Below are 20,490 nucleotides of genomic sequence, written 5' to 3'. Positions count from 1 at the left end.
TTGTCCAGTGGATAACACACATGCATTACATTTAACTCTCTGCTATCATCGTGCTGTTGTTTTATACTGTAGCATATTGAATGAATGAGTTTATTCTTACGAAACAAGGTAACATGACAGCACACATTCACTGAGGACAATTTTACTACAAAATATATCTGTCTTATATCTGTGAAATTCCTCAGTCGTCTCGGTAGGTTCCTTGTTAGTCCATGGGTGTATACTAAGTAGTCCGTGTGTTTATACCTGTTCTGATACAGCTAAAGATCATTCTACAAATATTTAGGAAAAGTTCGTTGCTGTCTGTCTGAGTATCTTGTTCCAGTGTTACTTTTATAATCAATTAGTATCAGATTTTACATACTTTTGCTAATATGATAATAGAAATCTGCTCTAAATGTTCTACGCTGACATTACTGATATTACTTTTATTTCAACAAATTCATATTTTTTCATATAAGGGTTTTTTTCTGTTTTTTGTTTTTATTCTACCCCCACAAACAAAATACAAAAACTCTAATCTGTAATTTTCTTTTCCCTCCCGTTACGTGCTTCTGTTGGTGACGCCCATAGGTGAATTCTCAGGTGTGTATCAACATATATTATTTTTAAGGAAAACTGAAATAGGCCTTTACAATGGGTTTCAATAATTTTATGCTCCTCTCACTGAAATTAACACTGCTTATTGGCACCGTCTCACAATCTTGTCTGCCCTCTTTTTCTCTCGCTCCTTCACCCTCTACCTCTCTGTTTATTTGGCTTCCAGTCCGCGATGATTTCTTCGGTAAGGCAAAGACAGGCCTTGAAAACGAGCCTTGCTTAATGCTGTTTTTGTTGTCTCTGGAAAATGGTGGCTTCACTCACTTTTGTACCTACTCATTCATGACGTTTACTAGGCTGTTGTTACTCACTAACGATGGCCCTGAAAAGAAATCATTGTACATTGTGAGCTGAACCTGCAAGAGAAGCCTGGCCAGTCAGAACGAGTTTCTTATTGTGATCTGTATAGACAAGTCTGGCATCGCTTTGTTTGAATGTAATTTCAAGGTGGGAATAACAATAACAGAATATAACAATATGAATAAATCAATCAAAGACAGTTAATATTTTCTTTCTAAATCCAGGTGTGGCAAAAAAAAACCTCTGATCTCTTGTCTTGTTCATCAAAAACCAAAGATGCTGCGGTTTGTCTGGCACGAATTATTTGTAAGAATCTCAACTTCTATGAAACAACACCAGACTTATGGGTCATTCCACATAAATCATAGCCAAGAAAGACAAAATCTAAAATTTTAGCATGATCGGAGTAACTTTTTCTGAGATATCGCAATTAAATTTTTTCACTTTTTTGCATGGTCACCGAATTTCAAATTGTATTTACTCAGCAACTACTGGCCTGATATCAAAAACCAAGGTATCTCTGGAAAGGGGGAATCATAAGGAATTTAAATCTTGTTTTGGCATTTGAGTACTTTTGAGATGAGTTACCTTTTGACCTATATTTTGACCTTGAAATTGACAATAGGGTCACGCCCGACCTCAGTGACACCAATAGAAAAAATGTAGCCCTATATGTCTGCTACAACATATAAAAAATCTGGAGGGGTTTTCTTTTTTTATTTTATGCAAATTTACCTCGAAGTTGACTTACCCCGATCTTAAGACATACCAAATACCCATTCAGTGTATACGGCTATACATTTGACGTGACATTCATCTCAAAAGTACTCAAATGCAAAAGTAAATGCCAGATATGGATTCATTACAATTTCCCCTTTCCACAGATACCTTGGTTTTTGATATCGGACCAGTAGTTGCTGAATAAATGCAATTTGAATTTCGGCGACCACGCAAAAAAGTAAAAAAATTATATTGAGATATCTAAGAAACCTTTGGTCCGATCAAACTACAATTTGAAATGTTGGCTTTTCTGGTTATGATTTACCTATATACAAATCATCAAAATTTAACAAAGTAGGGTTTAACTCTGTGGGTGATCTGAGGTGGACTGACCCTTATATGGAATACAAAAAGAAAGCTGTTCTGTCTACCCAGGCTAGCTGATTATCTTAAACTAAAAACAGTAGCTCTTCCATTTTCTTCGGCAAAAACATATCCCCCGCTAACACTTTCAGTTTGAAAATTCTCAATGTCCTTCATGGCTCTTCTGTTTAAAGCAGTTTGTGTGCTTGGCTTTTGTTGCTTGCTGCTTGCACATAAAATTACAAACTGTACAATACCACAATTGTTCTCCCTGATGGTTAAGAAAGTGTTGAAATGCTGGATTATGCTTTGTTTGCGATGATGATAATGTTGAAGAGTGACATAATGTTGGTTCTTGCAGGAATGGGCAAAGAGGTAGAGAACCTACTAACAGAAAACAAACAGCTCCTAGAGACCAAGTAAGTAACTCAAGTTTGACACCTTTCCCTTTTATAAGTTTAAAAGTCGTTATCTCAGACCGTTATGTCATCAGAAACAAAAATGGAGTTGTTTTTAATTTTTTCAGTTTTCGATTTTGTGTTTAAATGAATAATGAAAAAAAACGGATAAAGGCCGTTTTCCGTTTCCGTGATTTAGACTGCAATGCCGAACTTTTGCACCGCATACTGAACCGGGACTGAACCAGGTCTAAACCAGGACTAAACCAGTCTCAGTCCTGGTCTGGTCTCGGTCTAGTCCTGGTCTCAGTCATGATCTTGTCCCGGTCTGAGTCTGGGTCTCAGTCCTGGTCTCAGTCCTGATCTTGTCCCAGTCTGAGTCCAGGTCTCAGTCCTGGCCTTAGTTCTGGTCTGGTCCCAGTCTCAGTCCTAAACCAAGCCTTAACCAGGACTAAACCAGGTCTAATCCAGAACTAAACTGGTCTCGGTCCTGGTCTAGTCCCGGTCTGGTCCCGGTCTCAATCCTGGTCTGGTTCCAGTCTAGTCCTGGTCTCAGTCCTGGTCTCAGTCCTGATCTTGTCCCGGTCTGAGTATGGGTCTCAGTCCTGGCCTCAGTTTTGGTCTGGTCCCAGTCTCAGTTCTAAACCAGGACTGATCCAGAAGCCCAGAGGTGCGCCTGGACTGTCAGGTGATCAGGACAGAGACCATGACCAGACCAGGACTGAGACCAGGACTGAGACCAGGACGGAGACCAGGACTGAGACCAGGACTGTGACGGGTTTAGTTTGTATGCAACGCGAAAATCTGGCATCGCATTTTAAGTCACGGAAAAGAGAAACATTATCAATTTTTTCCATTATCCATTTAAACACAAAATCGAAAAATGAAAAAAACAAATCGTTACCCATTTTTTCATATTGGTTTTGGAGACAAATAATGAAGAAAATTGTTGTTTTTTCGTTTTCTTTTTTTTGGTTTTATTTTGAAAAACAAATGAATAAATAATACACTTCTACAGTTATCCAGATGATTCTGTATGGATCTTAAAAACACACACTGTATTACTACATGACATCATTAGGTGGAACAGAGAAAAGAACACAGCCTAAATGTACAGGATTTGTGCGAATGACAAAATAAACAAATAAATGACAAATAAAACACAACCCCGGGTAAGTTTGTAATGAGGAAACAACATTATAACATAAATCAGAAAAAGCATAACACTGACCCTTTAATAATTACACACAACATCACTGTAACATGTTCTTGTATTTGACAGAAATGCTTTGAACATAGTGAAGAATGACCTTATAGCCAAAGTGGACGAGCTGTCGGGGGAGCATGAAGTCCTGAGAGAGGAGCTGGAGGCCGTGAGGCAGTCCAAGAACAAAGTGGACGCTCGAGTGAAGGAGCTGGAGGAGGAGCTTAAGAGGTACCGCCACAACACCGCTGCCTCAGTCCGGGGCCGAGCGGTAACCCAAAGCCTGCTCTTTTACACAAGGAGCGTCACATGTGTAGCCTAGAAACACACAAAAGACAGGTAACGTGAGAGCTCAAAGTGATACCAACATAAAGAATGGCACTGTTCAAGGACGGAGAATTCTGTGTTTTAAAGTGTGTTTGCGACCACCATTTTTACAGACAGGTGTAAGAAAGAATATTTATTTACTGCCAATTGAAGCAAATATTCCTTAGATCATTGCACAGTAGCACACTAGCATGCTAATCATATTTCTGATTCAGTTTTTTGTTACTAATGTCAATACTTCGGCTTTAAGTATCTGCCAATATCCGATATCAAACAATACTCGGAGACAGAGACTGAAAATATAATTTATTTCCTTTAAACACAAATGATCTATGGTGAAATAATGATCCAGTGTGTTTTGTAAATGTAGTTTATCAGTCAGTGTAACTACAGAATACTTAAACTTAGACTTAGACTTAGACTTAGACTTAGACCAGGGGTGTCCAAACTTTTTTCATCAAGGGCCACATATCTAAACACAGACGAAGCTGAGGGCTGATCGAGGGCAGTAAACTGGTACTCAATACAGTGAATAAATGAAATATGTGCATGTTTAACACGTTAGAATGATCCATCAGTCTTTATTCATGCAAAGATCCTTAAAACAGCACACTAAATATTAAATATTAGCTTTTAATAATTTAATAATTTAATCTGGGCCAATTCACCTGGAAGCCTGAGGGCCAAGAAAAATTTGTCTGAGGGCTGCATTTGGCCCATGGGCCATAGTTTGGATATGCCTGACTTAGACAAACTTTATTGATCCACAAGGGAAATTATTTGGACACAGTAACTCACACATTACAATATAATATAATAACAAAGAGTAAAAAAGATAAATGGTAATAATAAATTTGAAATAAGTTGCAAAAAAGAGCAAGAGACAGGTGTCAAATAAGGCATAATTATATAAATGTATATTGACACAAGTTAAAATAAAATAGAAAAATATGTAATAAAATGTAAAATCTCAGCTTTATAAACACCTTTGAAAAAAAAATATAAATTTAATACTACAAGACCTTTTGAGCTAACACTAGCCAAAAGTCTTTTTATTGACCAAAAATATTTATTGACCAAAATGGGACATCGCATAAATGAGTTTCCTTCCTCTAAGCAAGTAACAAAACTGTAGCACTGTAACAAAATAATTTAGTAAAATATACAAAAATATACTCTTGGTGATGTATTGATACAGCAGCCCACGATATCAATACTGTATCATCACATTAAACAGTACAATATATCGATATTTTGATATTTTTGCGCACCCCCTACTGCCATTTACCTCTTATACTCACACACATGCCGCATTTACATATGGAATATTGTTGAAGTGTCTTGCCCAAGGGCACAATAACAAACAGGAATGGATGATCACTTTACCAACAGTTTTTAATGTTTTTCATTTATTGGTTGGTGATTTGTACAATAATAATAATAATTCATAATGTTTGTTGGTGTCTTTACATTTTAGTACAGAATAATTTATAGTCAACACAGAAGTTTCATTTCAACACGTTTCAGAATATATTTACTAGACAATCTTCAAAGTAAATTAAAGACATTGCATAACTTTTTGATATTGTTTTTCAGACTACGAGCAGAGGCGCTGGGAGCTTCTAGAGACTCAAAGGATGAATGTGGGGATGACGTGAGTACCTTATACTTTGCACTGTGTTTCGTTTCAATGACAGAGCTCTTAACTCCATGCTGCTTTGTGTCCAGTTCTCATCCCCCATGCAGGATGGAGACATGACTATGACCCAGAGGAGGCGCTTCACTCGGGTCGAGATGGCCCGTGTGCTGATGGAGAGGAACCAGTACAAGGAGAGGCTGATGGAGCTGCAGGAGGCCGTGCGGTGGACTGAGATGATCAGGTCAGCTCACACACTCAGGACAGAGCTTATAGACTTAGAATAGTCTTCCTCACTGGGGCTTTTCATGGCCACTACCATCTAAGGGCCTGTTTACACGAGAAGGCTTGTGAGTAAAAACAACAAAATATTTTCTCGGAAATGCCTTTTGTTTAAACAGTGACAGCGTTTTTGGGGCTTAAAAATGCAAAAATCTGAAACCATCCTCCAGAGTGGAAAAGTTAAATATGCTCCGCCGTAGCATTTCTGTCTACACTGCCCAAGACGCAAAACTAAGGTCAGATCTGCTTAGGTTGCGTACACGTTTACGTCACATACATACAGTACACAGAAATAAACATGTTGGATCATTTCCATGCGTTGGACCTTCAAGCCGCTCTGGAAGATCTAATAAACTTACAGGAGGCATCCTAACAAATGTACAGAATATGCAGAGATACTATTAGTGAACAGAGAAGGATCTGTCAAATTCTGGATGTACCAGTTTGTCACAGGCAATGGTGGAGTAACTTTGTGGAAGGAGTAGCTGTTAAAAATGTGTGGCGTGAAAACTTTCGTATGTCCAAAGATGCCCTTGTTGCTTTAAGTACAAGCACACCCAATCGAATTCCACACACTTTTGCATCACTGTATGTATGCAAATTTACTCCTGAAAATGCTTGTCTAAACATGGAATAAAAAGTGAAGCTGCGACCCCACTTTTGCGTCTTCGATTCAGACCATCATCATATAATCATAACCTAAGAAAATATGTGGCCTTCCAAACACCACCGGATCTCAAACAGGTCTAAAACAGGACTATTCTAAGTCTATACCAGGTGCAATATCGGACAAAGCAATTGCTATTCTAGTTTTAAACAAGAACAAACCAAAAAGACAAACAAAAAATGTGGATTAAATTTACTCTATATTCTTCAAATATTTAAACTGCTGAGGAGTTTGTGTACCACCTGAAGCAGCTCCCACAGTTTGAGAATGACTGGACTTCCTCATAAATATAACTGCTGCTAAAAGATTAATTGAATTGCTAATTGATCATGAGAACTATGTTATCTTGATTATTTGCAATCTCTTCTTAGGGCATCACGGGAGAGCCCACCAATCCAAGAAAAGAAGAAGTCTACAATCTGGCAGTTGTGAGTTGCAGTAAAATGCTTTTACACATCATATACAGATTTTATTACACATTATGAAGATACTTTTGATATTACTCATTGTTTCTCTCTCCTGGCAGCTTCGCTCGCCTGTTCAGCTCCTCGTCCAGCCCTCCCCCGGTCAAGCGTCCGTACTACAGTGTGAACATCCACTACAAGTCCCCGTCTCCTGCCTTCTCCCAGCGCCGCAGCCACACCATGTGCCAGATCTCCACCTCCAACCGCACACTCGAGTTTTTCCCCGAAGAGTGAGCAGCTGCTCTCTTTCTCCTTTTGTTTTTGTTGTTTTTTTTTAATAACTTTATGCTTTGGTCTGAATGCCCACTGCTTGCTTCTGCTCGCATGGACATGAGTTTGTTCAGGGCGCTCAGTTGCAGTAATTGCAGAAAAATGCATGGCATACTGAATGTTGCCAATTTTCAAAACAGCAGTCACTTCTTTGCTAGTTCTGCAAGAATTTGAAGCTAATAATTTACTTTTTTTTATTTTACATTTGCTAAAAATAATATTTTACTTGTTAATAATCCCCTCAAAACACTGTACTTAATGCCAATCAATTTCTGCTGAATATCTGGTGACACTAGTAATTATTTTGAATCATTTTATTTATTAGTCAAAATATCAGTTCAGTTTAATCTTTAAGTAGTATGCCTTCACTGCATACTTATGTATTATGGTACTATGGTAGTAGGTTCGTCATAGGCTTGTATCCATGGAGTACGGCATTAAACATATCCTTTTTGCATTAACTCGGTGTTTAAAACTCCATGTAGAAGATAAATATTTTATAGTACAACAAGCAAAAACTAAAATTTATTTTGTGAGGAAGGAAGTTAGAGTAATGAGGGACCTAATAATTTTTACTACTAATGGAGAACACTGACACAGTATTGTTCTATCATAATCGCTCTGCTTTATCTTTATCTTTGTTGTTTTGAATAACTTTTGAGAGCTCTTCTTTTGGTGCCTTGCTGCTGGCTGGGTGTGCTGCTAGGCTAACGCTTGGTTCTTTTCCTCCCTTTTCCCTTCCTCTCCGCTCTCCCTCTCCCATTCCTCGCCTTCCCTTCCCTTCCCTTCCCTCCCTCCTCTGCTTGCTTGCAGACTGGCCAGTAATGGTGTTGCGTCTCTCCTCAGTGACTCTGCCCTCATGACGCGCAGAGAGCAGAGGCGGGAACAGTACCGCCAGGTCCGCGAGCACATGCGCCGCGATGATGGCATCATGCAGGCCTGCGGCTGGAGCGTGCCCTCCAGGTTCAAACAGGTACAAAAGAAAAGAAGGTCATACACATTATATTTTCACTTATGTGGAAATAGATTATGAAAAATAGCTAATCGGTTTTATTATGTACTTTTAATAGAAGTGCAGTGGTATTGCTATAAATGTTTTACTGTCAAACTAGAGTTAAATATTTTTACACCTAGAAAATACAGGATAAAGAAATGAAATGACCCTCACCAATGTGACTGACACTATGTTTCTCATGTAATTTTTGGACAAAGTTTGAGATAAATCATTAAAAAAAATCTTATGATAGTTGGTAGCAGTAGTACTAATAGTTATTGTAGCAGCAATACTGGTAGTTTTTGTTGTAGTACCACCAGTACTTTTAATGTTTCTCAATCATTAACGCTTCAGCTACAGTATGTAATGCAGAAAGTGTTCTATACTTAACAGTGTAATGATGAAATGTTAGTGTGTGTCTTAGCCTTAAGCTCCCTAGGCTATTGTTATGGTTTAGGTTAAGGTGAGGCAAGTACTAACTTTCCCCCAAAGGCATGTTAGGACAGTTGTGTCTAACTGTTAAGTGTCCCACAGAACGGTACACAGGCGGACAGTGCTCCGGACAGTGCCCAGAAGAGACCCCAGGCAAGTGAGACCGACAGAGTACAGCATGGGCCTACCTGCTTTCTCCTGCTTTAACCCTCTAACCTCCAAAACAGAGACACTAATCAACAGTGTTATGTCCTGTGAACGTAAAAAAAATATCTTAAGAAATGCATGAAAATTAAGAATATAGTTTTTATTTCAAGCAATGCCTGATACCAAGTTATGTTAATCGTTACTAATAAGTCTTTTGTCAGTGTGAACAGACCTTTAATTAGACCTCTGTCTGTCTCAACCTGCCCTTCTATCCTAAATACTTTATCCTAATGTAAAAAAAAACTTTCCCAAATATTTTTCCTAGCCAAAAAATGTTTTATATGTATATATTTTTGTAGTATGGCTTATTATGTACTGTAAAGTGTATGTTTTTATTCACATTTGTACCGTGACTCCTTTATTTAGACAACCAATGAAAAAGAAGACAACCGCATCAAGAACGTGCCTGTGCCGGTCTACTGTCGCCCACTAGTAGAGAAGGACCCCAACAGAAAGGTACGTCACAGGTCAAATATTACTATTAACGGATGCATAGGCTCAAGTTAAGGTCCCTGAAATTTGTCCCGGCCTACATCCTTTGACATACACTACCAGTCAAAAGTTTTAGAACACCACACTTTTTCCATTTTTTTACTGTTTACTGTTGACCAAAACGTATTCTAAACTTTTGATTCATGAAAGTGTCCACCTTTGGCAGATATAACAGCTGAACACACTCGTGGCTCGCTCTTTTTACAATAGAAATCAAATATTCTTCAGAAAGTTCTTCCCAAATCTGTTGCAAAAGTTCCCATAAATGTGTGGCACTTGTAGGTTGCTTGGCTTTCTCTCTTCTGTCCAGTTCATCCCAAACCAGCTCGATGGGGTTTAAGTCTGGAGACTGTGCTGGACACTCCATGTTTTTGAGCTTATCATCTTGTTCTTTTTTCCTGAGGTAGTTTTGGCAGAGCTTGGACTTGTGTTTTGTTATATTTTATCATTTTTTTAACCTCTGCCTGTTCAGTTCTTACCTTTGTACAATTTCAAGCTCTTCATTGGACTTGCACGACTTGAATTGCAATCAATAACTGGAAAAATTAGGGTGTTCTAAAACATTTTACCGGTAGTGTACCAGGTGTATTTTTTCCATCACTTTCACTATGACCTATTTGTTAGCCCCTTGTGTAAACTGTCTAGCCATACTATAAACAAATGTTCAAACTGATTTAGTCAAATCCAAATCCACTTTATTTATATAGCACATTTTATAAACAGTTTCGAAAGACAGTTTGCAAAGTGCCGCACGTATAAAGAAACCTTTAAAAACAACAAAAGGGATTAAAAAACAATAGAGGGTATAAAAGTTAAATTTAACCTTGAACACTAAAACCAGTAAAATCATGTATAAGCAAAATATAATAAGAATAAAATAAAATTTAAAAAATTGAATAAAAAACATCATCAATAAAATAAATAAATAAATGAAGATAAAATTAAAAAAAATACACTGTTGACAGCAGAAAATGGAAGATCTAATCCAAGTATTTAAAAAGAAAGTGGATGACAAACTGAGGCACAAGTACATGTGTTATCTGAAATAATTTTATGTGAAATGTTCCACAGTATGGCTTAAAATGGATCTATCTTTACTGAGACAAGTAGATGCCACCAAATGTTACAGGTCAGACCTGTGGAGAGGCGGTCTGCTCACGTTTAGAATGCAAGAAATCAAGTTATTTTTCAGCAATAAAACCACTTGTGGAAAATTCTAAACCCGGAACTAAACCTAGACTAGACGAGGACTAAACCAGGAAACAAAGTCTACATCAGAACCAAAGAACAAGTATGAACGCACACATAATCTCTCAAAAGTTTGGCTTAAACTGGTTGTTGCTTCTGTTTGTTGTTTCAGTTGTGGTGTGCGGCGGGCGTGGACCTGACTGGATGGAGGGCCAGCCAGGACGTCATACTCAAAGCCTTATCCAGTAATGGAGACCCCCTGAACGCAGAGGACGACGGAGCAGACAAGAAGAACAGCCCCGAGAAGAGAAAGGTACACGTTTTGGACCAAATGATTCAAAATACCTGTTTGTATTTGGTTTGTTTCTGGTGTTAAATCTCATGCTGTTTTGTCCAGCCAAAGGAGCTCCAGGAGACAGACTCGATGAACAGTCGTGTGTGGATTCTGACCAGCACACACTCGGCCAGTAAAGTGGTCATTATCGATGCCAACCAGCCCGGCTCCCTGGTCGACCAATTCAACGTCTGCAACGCCCATGTGCTCTGTATCTCCAGTGTGCCAGGTCAGACTGCACAACTGTATTATTATGTTATTATGGGATACATATTGTTTTCATTCTGTTTTATTGAAGGAATCTAGGTAATTTAGGTTATATGTATGTAGTGGTATTGTTACTTAAGTTAAATTTCACTTTATTGAAGTAAACATCTTCTAATTCCATGTAAAACGGACAACAGTTCAGTGGTTAGAGCACTTGTTCACTAACCTGAAGGTCAGAGGACTCAGACCAGGGGTGTAGTGGGCATGGTACGCAGAGGTACGCCATCCACCGTGATATAAAAAAAATAACAAATATAAAATAGCTACAACTTAAATGTCAAACCGGAGCTATTGGCAATGGTGAAAACAACCTGCATAGGCTCATGATATCTGCAGTACTGTCCTATAGTGACCTGAGACATGAGGGGACCAGGACTGAACCAAGACTAAAACAGGTTTAAACCCGGTCTAAACTAGGATTAAACCAGAAATGAACCAGGACTTAATGTCGGAACGGGTCTGGAGGTGCGCCCATGTAGACTGTTGGGTGACCGCAGACAAAAGGACCGACAGAGAGCTCCGTGCTTCACAGAACTAAGCTCAGCCGTGGCCCGATCGCACTTTGTGGCCATCTTGCTCCACGGCTCAGGGTTCTCTCTTTCTTTCTTTCTCTCTCTCACTCGCTCAAGTCCAAGATTAGTCCTGGTTTAGTCCTGATTTAAAACTTAATATTGTTAAAGTGCAGATTTTTGTTTTAATACAGTGAGTTCCTGGGTATAGTTCTTAAAATAAATGATCAGGTTCAATATTTGTGAATTTACATTTTGAATATTTCATGATAAAATATAGTGCAATCAAAAGGTAAAACAGCCTCTTGCTCCCATCTAAGAGTATGGTATCATCATGGTCTAAAATCTGAAAACCATCAGTATTTTGAAATCTGTTGTGTCTGCAGCTGCCAGTGAGAGCGACTACCCCGCAGGAGAGATCGTGTTGGACCCGGGAGACGGCTCTGTGGGAGGTGACGACTCGGGCAGCGTGGAGGGGATGCTGGCCGGGATCACGCTGGTCGGCTGTGCTACAAACTGCAGCGTCGCCCGTAGCAACTGCTCCTCACGCACCGATACGCCTATTCAAGACAAAAGCCAAGGTACATACCGTATCTTCATTAGTTTTTCTGTCCTCACATGAATCCAGTGGATAGGATTTGTTCTGATCAAGAGATGAGTTTAATTATTTCTTCACTTAAGCCTTAAAAAGTACCTTATGTATTTAGTAATAGAATCAGTACTTTAGTTTCTCTAGTTTAGCTCTAGATTGGTAGTTTTTAAAGCCGGAAATCAATAAGAAGTTGCCAATACGCCACGACATATCTCGATACAGTGAGCTTTCGATTCGATTCGATATATTTTAAATTGATTTGGTTCAATAAAAAATAACCACTAAATCATGGCTGTGATACTAAAAGTCTTTGTTAAACCACTTCTTGTGCGAAGTGAATAAGAAACATGCACATTTTAATCATCAGAACAAAATATCAAATGTGTTGCATAAACGAGTTTCCTTCCTCTGAACAAGCAAAACTGTAGCGCTGTAACAAAATAATTTAGTAAAATACACCAAAAAATACTCTTGGCAATATATTGATAGAGCGGTCCCTGATACCGATGATGTATCATCACATTAAACGATACAATATATATCGATATTTAAATATTTTTGCACACTTCTAGTAGTTGTAAAGGGTTTTAGAAACACTGCGCTAGATTACCATATTGTAAAAGGTTTCAATAGACCAACAATCTTAAATAAAGGTTAAAATATAAATTATTATAGCGATTTTTTTTGGATCCAGTCACTGATAAATAATAAGCAACTGCAATATTTTTTTTTTTTTTTTTTTTGGTAAGTTAATTTTTAATTTTCATTTTGCTGATCTGACACTGAGGCTCATCTCTTTCTCTTTCGCCTCTATTAAGTTCATTATAAATGTACAATATATTATTATTTTTATCTCCTCCAGGAAAGAAGCTATAATGTTTTGTTTGGCATATCTAGCAAAAATATAACCAACCATTTAATATTATTTTTTCATATTGTGTTCTGAACTGGTGTATGCCACAAAAAATCTTAAATTTTGTATCTTATGCCGAAAATCCAGCTGCACAAAGAACCTAAAGTGAAACTGAATATTATAGTATCCAACATACCAGCATTTTGGCTCTATGGCTTGTTTTATTGTACTATTAAGTAATACTAACTCTAATCCTCCATATAAAATAATAATAAAACTTTTTTTTTTTGTTGTAGCTCCAGTTGCTCCTCCTACCAGTGCTAAAATCCACCCAGCCCAGTCTGCAGAAGAAGCCACAGAAGCCACAGAGGTCCCAGAGTCAACCCCCAGCCACACAGGCTCAGGACCCCCGGGGCCCTTCACAGAGCATGTGTTCACCGACCCTCAGCCTCGCCCTGCAGACTCCTCAGACAGGTACAAGAAGAACTTTGAAGAATCATTATTGGTTATTTTTGTTTGTAAGATTTGTTGGTTAACTTTCATGTGCCTTGTTACTGATAGGAGCTCAGAGCGGTCCAAAGAGGAAACTTCTCACTCCACCGATACAGAACACGGAGGAGAGGAGTCCAAAAACTACACCAGCGTCGCGCCTACCATGTGGCTAGGAGCGCAGAACGGCTGGTACGTTTTTGCAATTATAGAAAGTGTACGCAGACACTAGGGTGGTTTAAGTGTCTTTCCCAAGGACATAATGACAGAAATCATCTGTGGAAGCTAGAATTGCTTCACCAACCTGTGGGTTAGTGGATCTGACAGCTCAACCAATAATGTTTTATATTGAGAGCAGGGTCCAACCTTCTGATTCGTGGACAAACACTCTTACCAACTGAGCTACTGTCACTCGTAATTCTTGATTGTAAAAAAAACACACATTGGAAACGGTAGCCAACTTGTTTGTATTATAGGTTCTATTCACGCTTACATCACAGACCAGGACAACATTTGGAAAGATGCGATGCAACTTCCTAGGCCCAGTTTTCTTCATCTCCATGTCACTGTAGTGTTCCGTTATGTTCGGCTACTCAACAATTACAACCACACCTCAGTTTTCATCATTTCCCCACTGACACACAACTCTGAGCTCAATGGATACATGTGATTATAAGAGATGAGGGCGCCAAATTCAAGATTATTCCAAACAGCACATACATATACAGTCTTACTGCTGATGACATTTACTTCAGTGGGTTTTATCACAGTCGGCCCGTGAGCCCAGTGTCGGTAACTACACTTGAAGTTCTAATTGCATCTTTCCAAACTTCTTCCTTTGGTCATTTGGTGTTTAGACCCAACTTGCTTCACCAAAAGTTGGAAATATTTAAAACTGATAAGGATTTCTTAGTATTAGTTATGTATTACTAGTTAAATTGTAACTTTATTCTTTCATTTCAGGCTCTACGTTCACTCAGCTGTCGGAAACTGGAAGAAGTGTCTCCACTCCATTAAGCTCAAAGACTCAGTGCTTAGTTTAGTGTAAGAATCATCACCAGTACTTCAGCTTCTACCAGAATTACTTTTTGCAGTATGATTCATGATGTGTTAAAATTTCAAAAGTCCTTCTCTAACTTGTGTTTCTGTGTTTTCCAGTCATGTCAAAGGCCGTGTGCTGGTAGCTCTGGCTGATGGGACACTGGCTATTTTCCACCGAGCAGAAGGTACTTGCAGATTCACATAATATTTATCTAGTGTGGATAAACTGTCTTAGTCAGTGTACCTTTATATTCTAAGTATATATATTCTTATATTCTTTTTATGTTTGTGTTTATAATTACATATACAGACCAACCTACGGTACATATAAAACCAGTCAAACACTTTTTTAACACTTTCTACAGTACATTTTATATACTCGTACATACAGAAGACATATGGAATTACGTAGCAAAGGAAAAAATGTTAAATAAATTTACTTTGTCAAAATGTAGAAAGAAAAAAATTGCTGGTGTATCCAAACTTGACTAGCAATGTATTTCAGTTACTATTAAACATTTACCAGTATGTGTAATTTCTATGGGGCAGGTTGCTCAGCTGTTGGACATAAAAAACAAACAAATGTCAACCCATGGACTGTTGCAAAACCCCATTTGGACAGAGCGCAGTGAAATAGAGTAATATACTGTTGGCACTTACTGTAATATACTGTCAGTGTACAGTTATATAAATATCTATTTTTTTTTTATAAAGAAGCATTTTATGGAGCTAAATTATTCCCTGATTGTGGGAAAGATGGACTGGCGTGGGCGTGTTGTGTTTTAAGGTTTTGTTTTTCCTCGAGTGAAGTAGAAAAGAAGGAGCCACTGTCTGTGTGAATGTTCATGTATGTTATATGTCAAAATGTATATGTATGTAAATTCTTGTATAATGTACTGTATGTGTAAGTGCATTTTGGGGCTGCCAAAAAAAAAAAAAAAAAAAAAAAGATACAAGGGAACAGAAAATATGTAAATGCAAGTAATTTGACAGCCCTAAAATGTAAATACACACATGCATAAACTGCATTTACAAACTCTGTACTGTACACAAACCCTACATCCCTTCTTTTCTTCTTTCTTCTTCTCTTCTTTTTATTTACTTATTGTTCTTTTGTTGTTGTTTTGTTTTATTTTTTTGTATGTGTGTTAGTCTTATATTTTGTTATGTCTTTTGTTATGAATGTGCCGGGTATCTTTTCCCTCAAAATGACAAAATTATAAATACATTCACGTACTGCCACTATTATCAGTTACATACAACAATAACTAGATTAGCACACTTGGTAGAGAGAAAACTTTTAACCACTAATCCATAGGTTGGCAGTTTAATCTCCACTAATCACATTGCGTACTGCCATATTCTTAAGCAAGACACTTTCCCAGCTTGTGTATGTATGTGTGAGTGAAAGGGAAAATGATACCTAAATGTAATATATTTTGAGGTATCAACCAGCTAAATAAATTTTTTTTTTTTAATTTGTTACTTTTTCTTCAACAATTTGTCTCTAAAGTTAGATATTCTATTGTATTAACTATAGCCGTGCCCTGAATGTAAATCTTGTCTCTGTTGCGGTTTCAAACAGACGGTCAGTGGGACTTGTCTAACTACCACCTGATGGACCTGGGTCGGCCTCATCACTCCATCCGCTGCATGGCGGTGGTGCACGACAAGGTGTGGTGCGGCTACAAAAATAAGATCCACGTCATTCAGCCCAAGAGCATGCAGATTGAGGTAAGTTATGGTCTCTGTCGCAAAAGTCTAGGGTTGGATTTGAACAGAGTTGGGACCAAGTCGTTGTTTTGCAACTCTCAAGTCTTTGACCTCAATTCCGAGTCAAGTCCCAAGTCAAAGACAGGAAAGTCCAAGTCGAGTCTGGAGTCACTGACCCATAATTACAGTTATTTTGTCATGAAATTTAAGGATCATGTTCTTCGTAGTTCCCTGTGTTTTACTGTATTGTACTGTATTTTACTGTAGTATGTTTGAAGATACCACATCACAGTACTTCAGTTAGATCCACAGTAACAAAGAGAAGTGGGAGGGACATGTTCCAGTTTGTTCCTATAAAATTAAGCACCACATTTATCAACTGTAAAGAGAAAAGTATTTTCTAAAAACATAGATTTTTTAAGGAGAAGCATCAAGTCTTCTCACGTCACAGGGCTCAAGTCCCAAGTCACTGACCTTCAAGTCCAAGTCGAGTCCCAAGTCTTAGTCCATTTTATCAAGTCAAGTCTCAAGTCCCAAAATAGTGACTCAAGTCTGACTCGAGTTCAAGTCACAACTTGCAAGTCCCAACCTCTGGATCTGAATAAAGAATGAATCACATTGTAGGTTTATCAAGGGAAATATCTCACAAAAATCCAATGAACCAACCTTATTTATATGAAAAAGGTGTTGCCAATTTGATATTTTAATAATTTATAATACTTGATTTCATAATTGTGTCGTGATAGGACAAGCAAACTTTAAATATGCGCTGTACTTTTTAGTGAAATTGATATAGCATTACTTTTACAAAATTTATATAGTATTACGATTGTAATTTATGTTTTATATTTGGATTCTGATCAAAGTTCAAAGAAGAAAGACCGAAATATAAGCAAACTAATACATTTTTGTACAGATCTAAACTACAGGCCTGTCGATTTTTATGCAGAATAACACAAGAGATTTTGTTGTTTGTGGAGGAAATGGTATTTGAAAAAAACGGCGTTCTTTCAAAACAATTGTTAACCATCTGTGTGTGTATGATTGTGTTGCAGAAGTCATTTGACGCCCACCCGCGCAGAGAGAGCCAGGTGAGACAGTTAGCGTGGATCGGAGATGGGGTTTGGGTGTCCATACGACTGGACCACACTGCGCCTCTACCACGCACACACACACCAGCACCTGCAGGACGTCGACATCGAGCCTTACGTCAGCAAGATGTTAGGTAAGAATACACATAAAGTACTTTTTCCAAGCATGGCTAAAGGTGCGTTAATTTTTGTGGAGGAAGATCTGTCAAATGCTTTTCTCCATGAAGATTAACATGAAAACCTTTCTATCTTCATAGAGACCAAACCAAACCAAATTACAGGTCAGATCTGTGGATGCTCACAGTCAGAATGCCTGTTTTTCATGGCATTTTTCAGCTATAAAACCACCTGTAATTGAATAAATGGTTAATGTCACACTGTGGAACATTCCTGCAAAGCATAGACTTATCTATATATAGAAGTAAGTGACAAACCCTGGATCAAAAAGTTACATAATGCACCTTTGAGTAATCATGTTTGGTTAGGGCTGCTTGAATATGGAAAAAAATCATTATCACTATTATTTTGGTCAATATTGAAATCACGATTATTCGAACAATTATTTTTTAGTTACACGATGCATTTAGTCAGCATTTCCCTCTCAAAAAGAAAAATACTTAGTTTGTTTTTTGTTTTTCAAATTGAAAATAAATATGGGCTACAAATATATACCTTAGAGCAGTTTTGCGATGTATAAAACATAAAATAAATAAGGCTAAAAAAGGCAACATAAATGTATCCAAAATAAACTATATATCCAGCTGTCCTACAATCTCTATATTAAAAAAATGTAATAAATATACTTATTTATATAAAAAATATCCCAAAATAAACTTTGTTAAGCAAATCGTTTCAACTCGATTATGTGAGTTAGGAGATCATTTGATACACAAATCGAAATTGAGATCAAAATTCGATTAATTGCAATTAATAGCCTTATGTTTGGTGAGGTTGTACACTTCTGAACAGACATAAACATTTAATTTGTCAACTACAGCATATCTGTTAGAATCATGTTGTCTAAAACTTTCTCTCTGATGATAACTCTTCACTCTTCATGCTACAGGTACTGGGAAACTGGGCTTCTCGTTTGTGAGGATCACGGCTCTTCTGATTGGAGGAAACCGCCTCTGGGTGGGCACTGGAAACGGTGTGATCATCTCCATCCCTCTGACAGAAAGTAAGTTCATACTGTAGTTCACTCTAACTATAAAGAAATACTGATTTTCTCAACGAAAACACTTTTTAATAAACAATAAGAAGCATTTGTATGTAGTTTCTTGTTAAGATTGATAATTGTTTTCAGACGGAAGAAAGTCCCACTCTCAATATTATGTCAATTATATTATGCATGTCTATTATCCCCCTATATTTATGCAGCCACACAACAAAATCAGTCAAGTATATGAACAACCAAACCATAAGTAGGGGTGTAGTGGGCGTGGTACGTGGGGGTTTACTGTCCACCCACTTCTCCCGACGTGACATATCAAAAAATAACAAATATAAAATAGCTACAACTTAAATGTCAAACCAGAGCTATTGGCAATGGTGAAAACAACCTGCATAGGCTCATGATATCTGCAGGACTGTCTAGTGACCTGAGACATGAGAGGACCAGGAATAAACCAGAACTGAAACAGGACTGAGTGTCGGTACCGGAAGTGTAGACTGTCGGGTGATCGTGGGTGAAAGGACCGGCGTAGAGCTCCGTGTCCCATGGGGCTAAGCGTAGTTGTTGCCCGATTGCGCTTTGCGGACACCCTGCTCCGTGGGTCAGGGTTCTCGCTCTCAAGTCCAAGATTAGTCCTGGTTTAGTCCTGATTTAGACCTGGTTTAGTCCTGGTTCAGTCCTGGTTCAGTTTTGGTTCAGTTCTGGTTTAGTCCTGGTTTAGTCCTGGTTTAGACCGGGTTTAGTCCTGCTTTAGTCCTGGTTTAGACATGGTTTAGTCCTGGTTCAGTTTAGACCTGGTTTAGACCTGGTGTAAGCCTGGTTCAGTCCTGGTTCAGTCCTGGTTTAGTCCTGGTTTAGTCCTGGTTTTGACCTAGTTTAGTCCTGGTTTAGACCTGGTTTAGACCTTGTTCAGTCCTGGTTCAGCCCTGGTGTAGTCCTTCTGGTTCAGTCCTGGTTTGGTCCTGGTTCAGTCCTGGTTTAGTCCTGGTTTAGACCTGGTTCAGTCCTGGTTCACTCCTGGTTCAGTTCTGGTTTAGTCCTTGTTCAGTCCTGGTTCAGACCTGGTTTAGTCCTGGTTCAGTCCTGGTTTAGTCCCGGTTGAGTCCTCCTGGTTCAGTCACGTACCCCCACTTAAAAAGCCCCACTACATCACTGACCATATATAACAAACCCATGTAGAGAAGCCCTGCAGTATTGCCCCATGTACTGTCCTCCCATTGCCTCCCTGTCCCTATGAGACCCCTGCCCTCCTCTCTACCCCACTCTGTGCCCCCCTCTGTGCCCTCCGTCTGCACCAGTGTCACTGCAGCCTCTCCTCTGCTCTCCTCCCCCTCTGCCTTCACAGCTGTGGTCCTGCACCGGGGGCAGCTCCTGGGTCTGAGGGGTAAGTGGGAGTGCTCTGGTCTCCTGCTCTCGTGCTCCACCTTTTTTACCTTGGTTCCTCACCCATATATTTAAGTTTAAGAGGAGTATTTTGCCATGGCGTGTCTTGACTTGCTTAATTTTGGTTTTGAGTGTATCAACCATGTGAATGCCAGGCATAATATTATGACCACTAAGATTTAAATATAGAGTAAATAAGGTAGACTTTTTGGATATTTTGATTGGCTCTCTGCATCTAACTCGTCTTTCAGGGCCACTTGGATTCATTTGGATTGTTTTTCCCATAAACATTCAGGAAAAAAATCTAACCAACAAATGTAAATAAATAAATATTAATAAATAAATAAAAATAATATTTTGAAAACTTGCTTGGGGCCTGGTTTAGTACTGATTTAGACCTGGTTTAGTCCCGATGTAGTCCTGGTGCAGTCCTGATTTAGACAAGGTTTAGTCATGGTGTAGACCTGGGTTAGTCCTGGTTCAGTCCTGGTTCAGTCCTG

General features: G+C 38.5%; 1 protein-coding gene across 1 annotated transcript in view; it reads left to right on the top strand.

Moving 5' to 3' along the window:
- Positions 1 to 20,490, top strand: part of mapk8ip3 (mitogen-activated protein kinase 8 interacting protein 3) — a 48,621-nt gene that overhangs the window by 21,206 nt on the left and 6,925 nt on the right. The window contains 21 exon segments of the mRNA XM_055152558.1: positions 574 to 585; positions 2,345 to 2,402; positions 3,664 to 3,816; positions 5,509 to 5,566; positions 5,641 to 5,792; positions 6,869 to 6,925; positions 7,024 to 7,191; positions 8,078 to 8,204; positions 8,760 to 8,810; positions 9,231 to 9,320; positions 10,717 to 10,857; positions 10,942 to 11,107; positions 12,041 to 12,235; positions 13,396 to 13,573; positions 13,661 to 13,780; positions 14,552 to 14,632; positions 14,747 to 14,814; positions 16,215 to 16,363; positions 17,398 to 17,486; positions 17,488 to 17,567; positions 18,500 to 18,613. Coding sequence (XP_055008533.1) covers positions 574 to 585; positions 2,345 to 2,402; positions 3,664 to 3,816; positions 5,509 to 5,566; positions 5,641 to 5,792; positions 6,869 to 6,925; positions 7,024 to 7,191; positions 8,078 to 8,204; positions 8,760 to 8,810; positions 9,231 to 9,320; positions 10,717 to 10,857; positions 10,942 to 11,107; positions 12,041 to 12,235; positions 13,396 to 13,573; positions 13,661 to 13,780; positions 14,552 to 14,632; positions 14,747 to 14,814; positions 16,215 to 16,363; positions 17,398 to 17,486; positions 17,488 to 17,567; positions 18,500 to 18,613 — 2,307 coding nt within the window.

The sequence above is a fragment of the Boleophthalmus pectinirostris genome, unplaced genomic scaffold (assembly GCF_026225935.1).
Source record: "Boleophthalmus pectinirostris isolate CB_2022bp ecotype Guang Dong unplaced genomic scaffold, ASM2622593v1 HiC_scaffold_17, whole genome shotgun sequence".
Taxonomy (NCBI): Eukaryota; Metazoa; Chordata; class Actinopteri; order Gobiiformes; family Gobiidae; genus Boleophthalmus; species Boleophthalmus pectinirostris.
The sequence above is the reverse complement of the archived record's forward strand: the minus strand, read 5'-3'. Positions and strand labels throughout refer to the sequence as shown.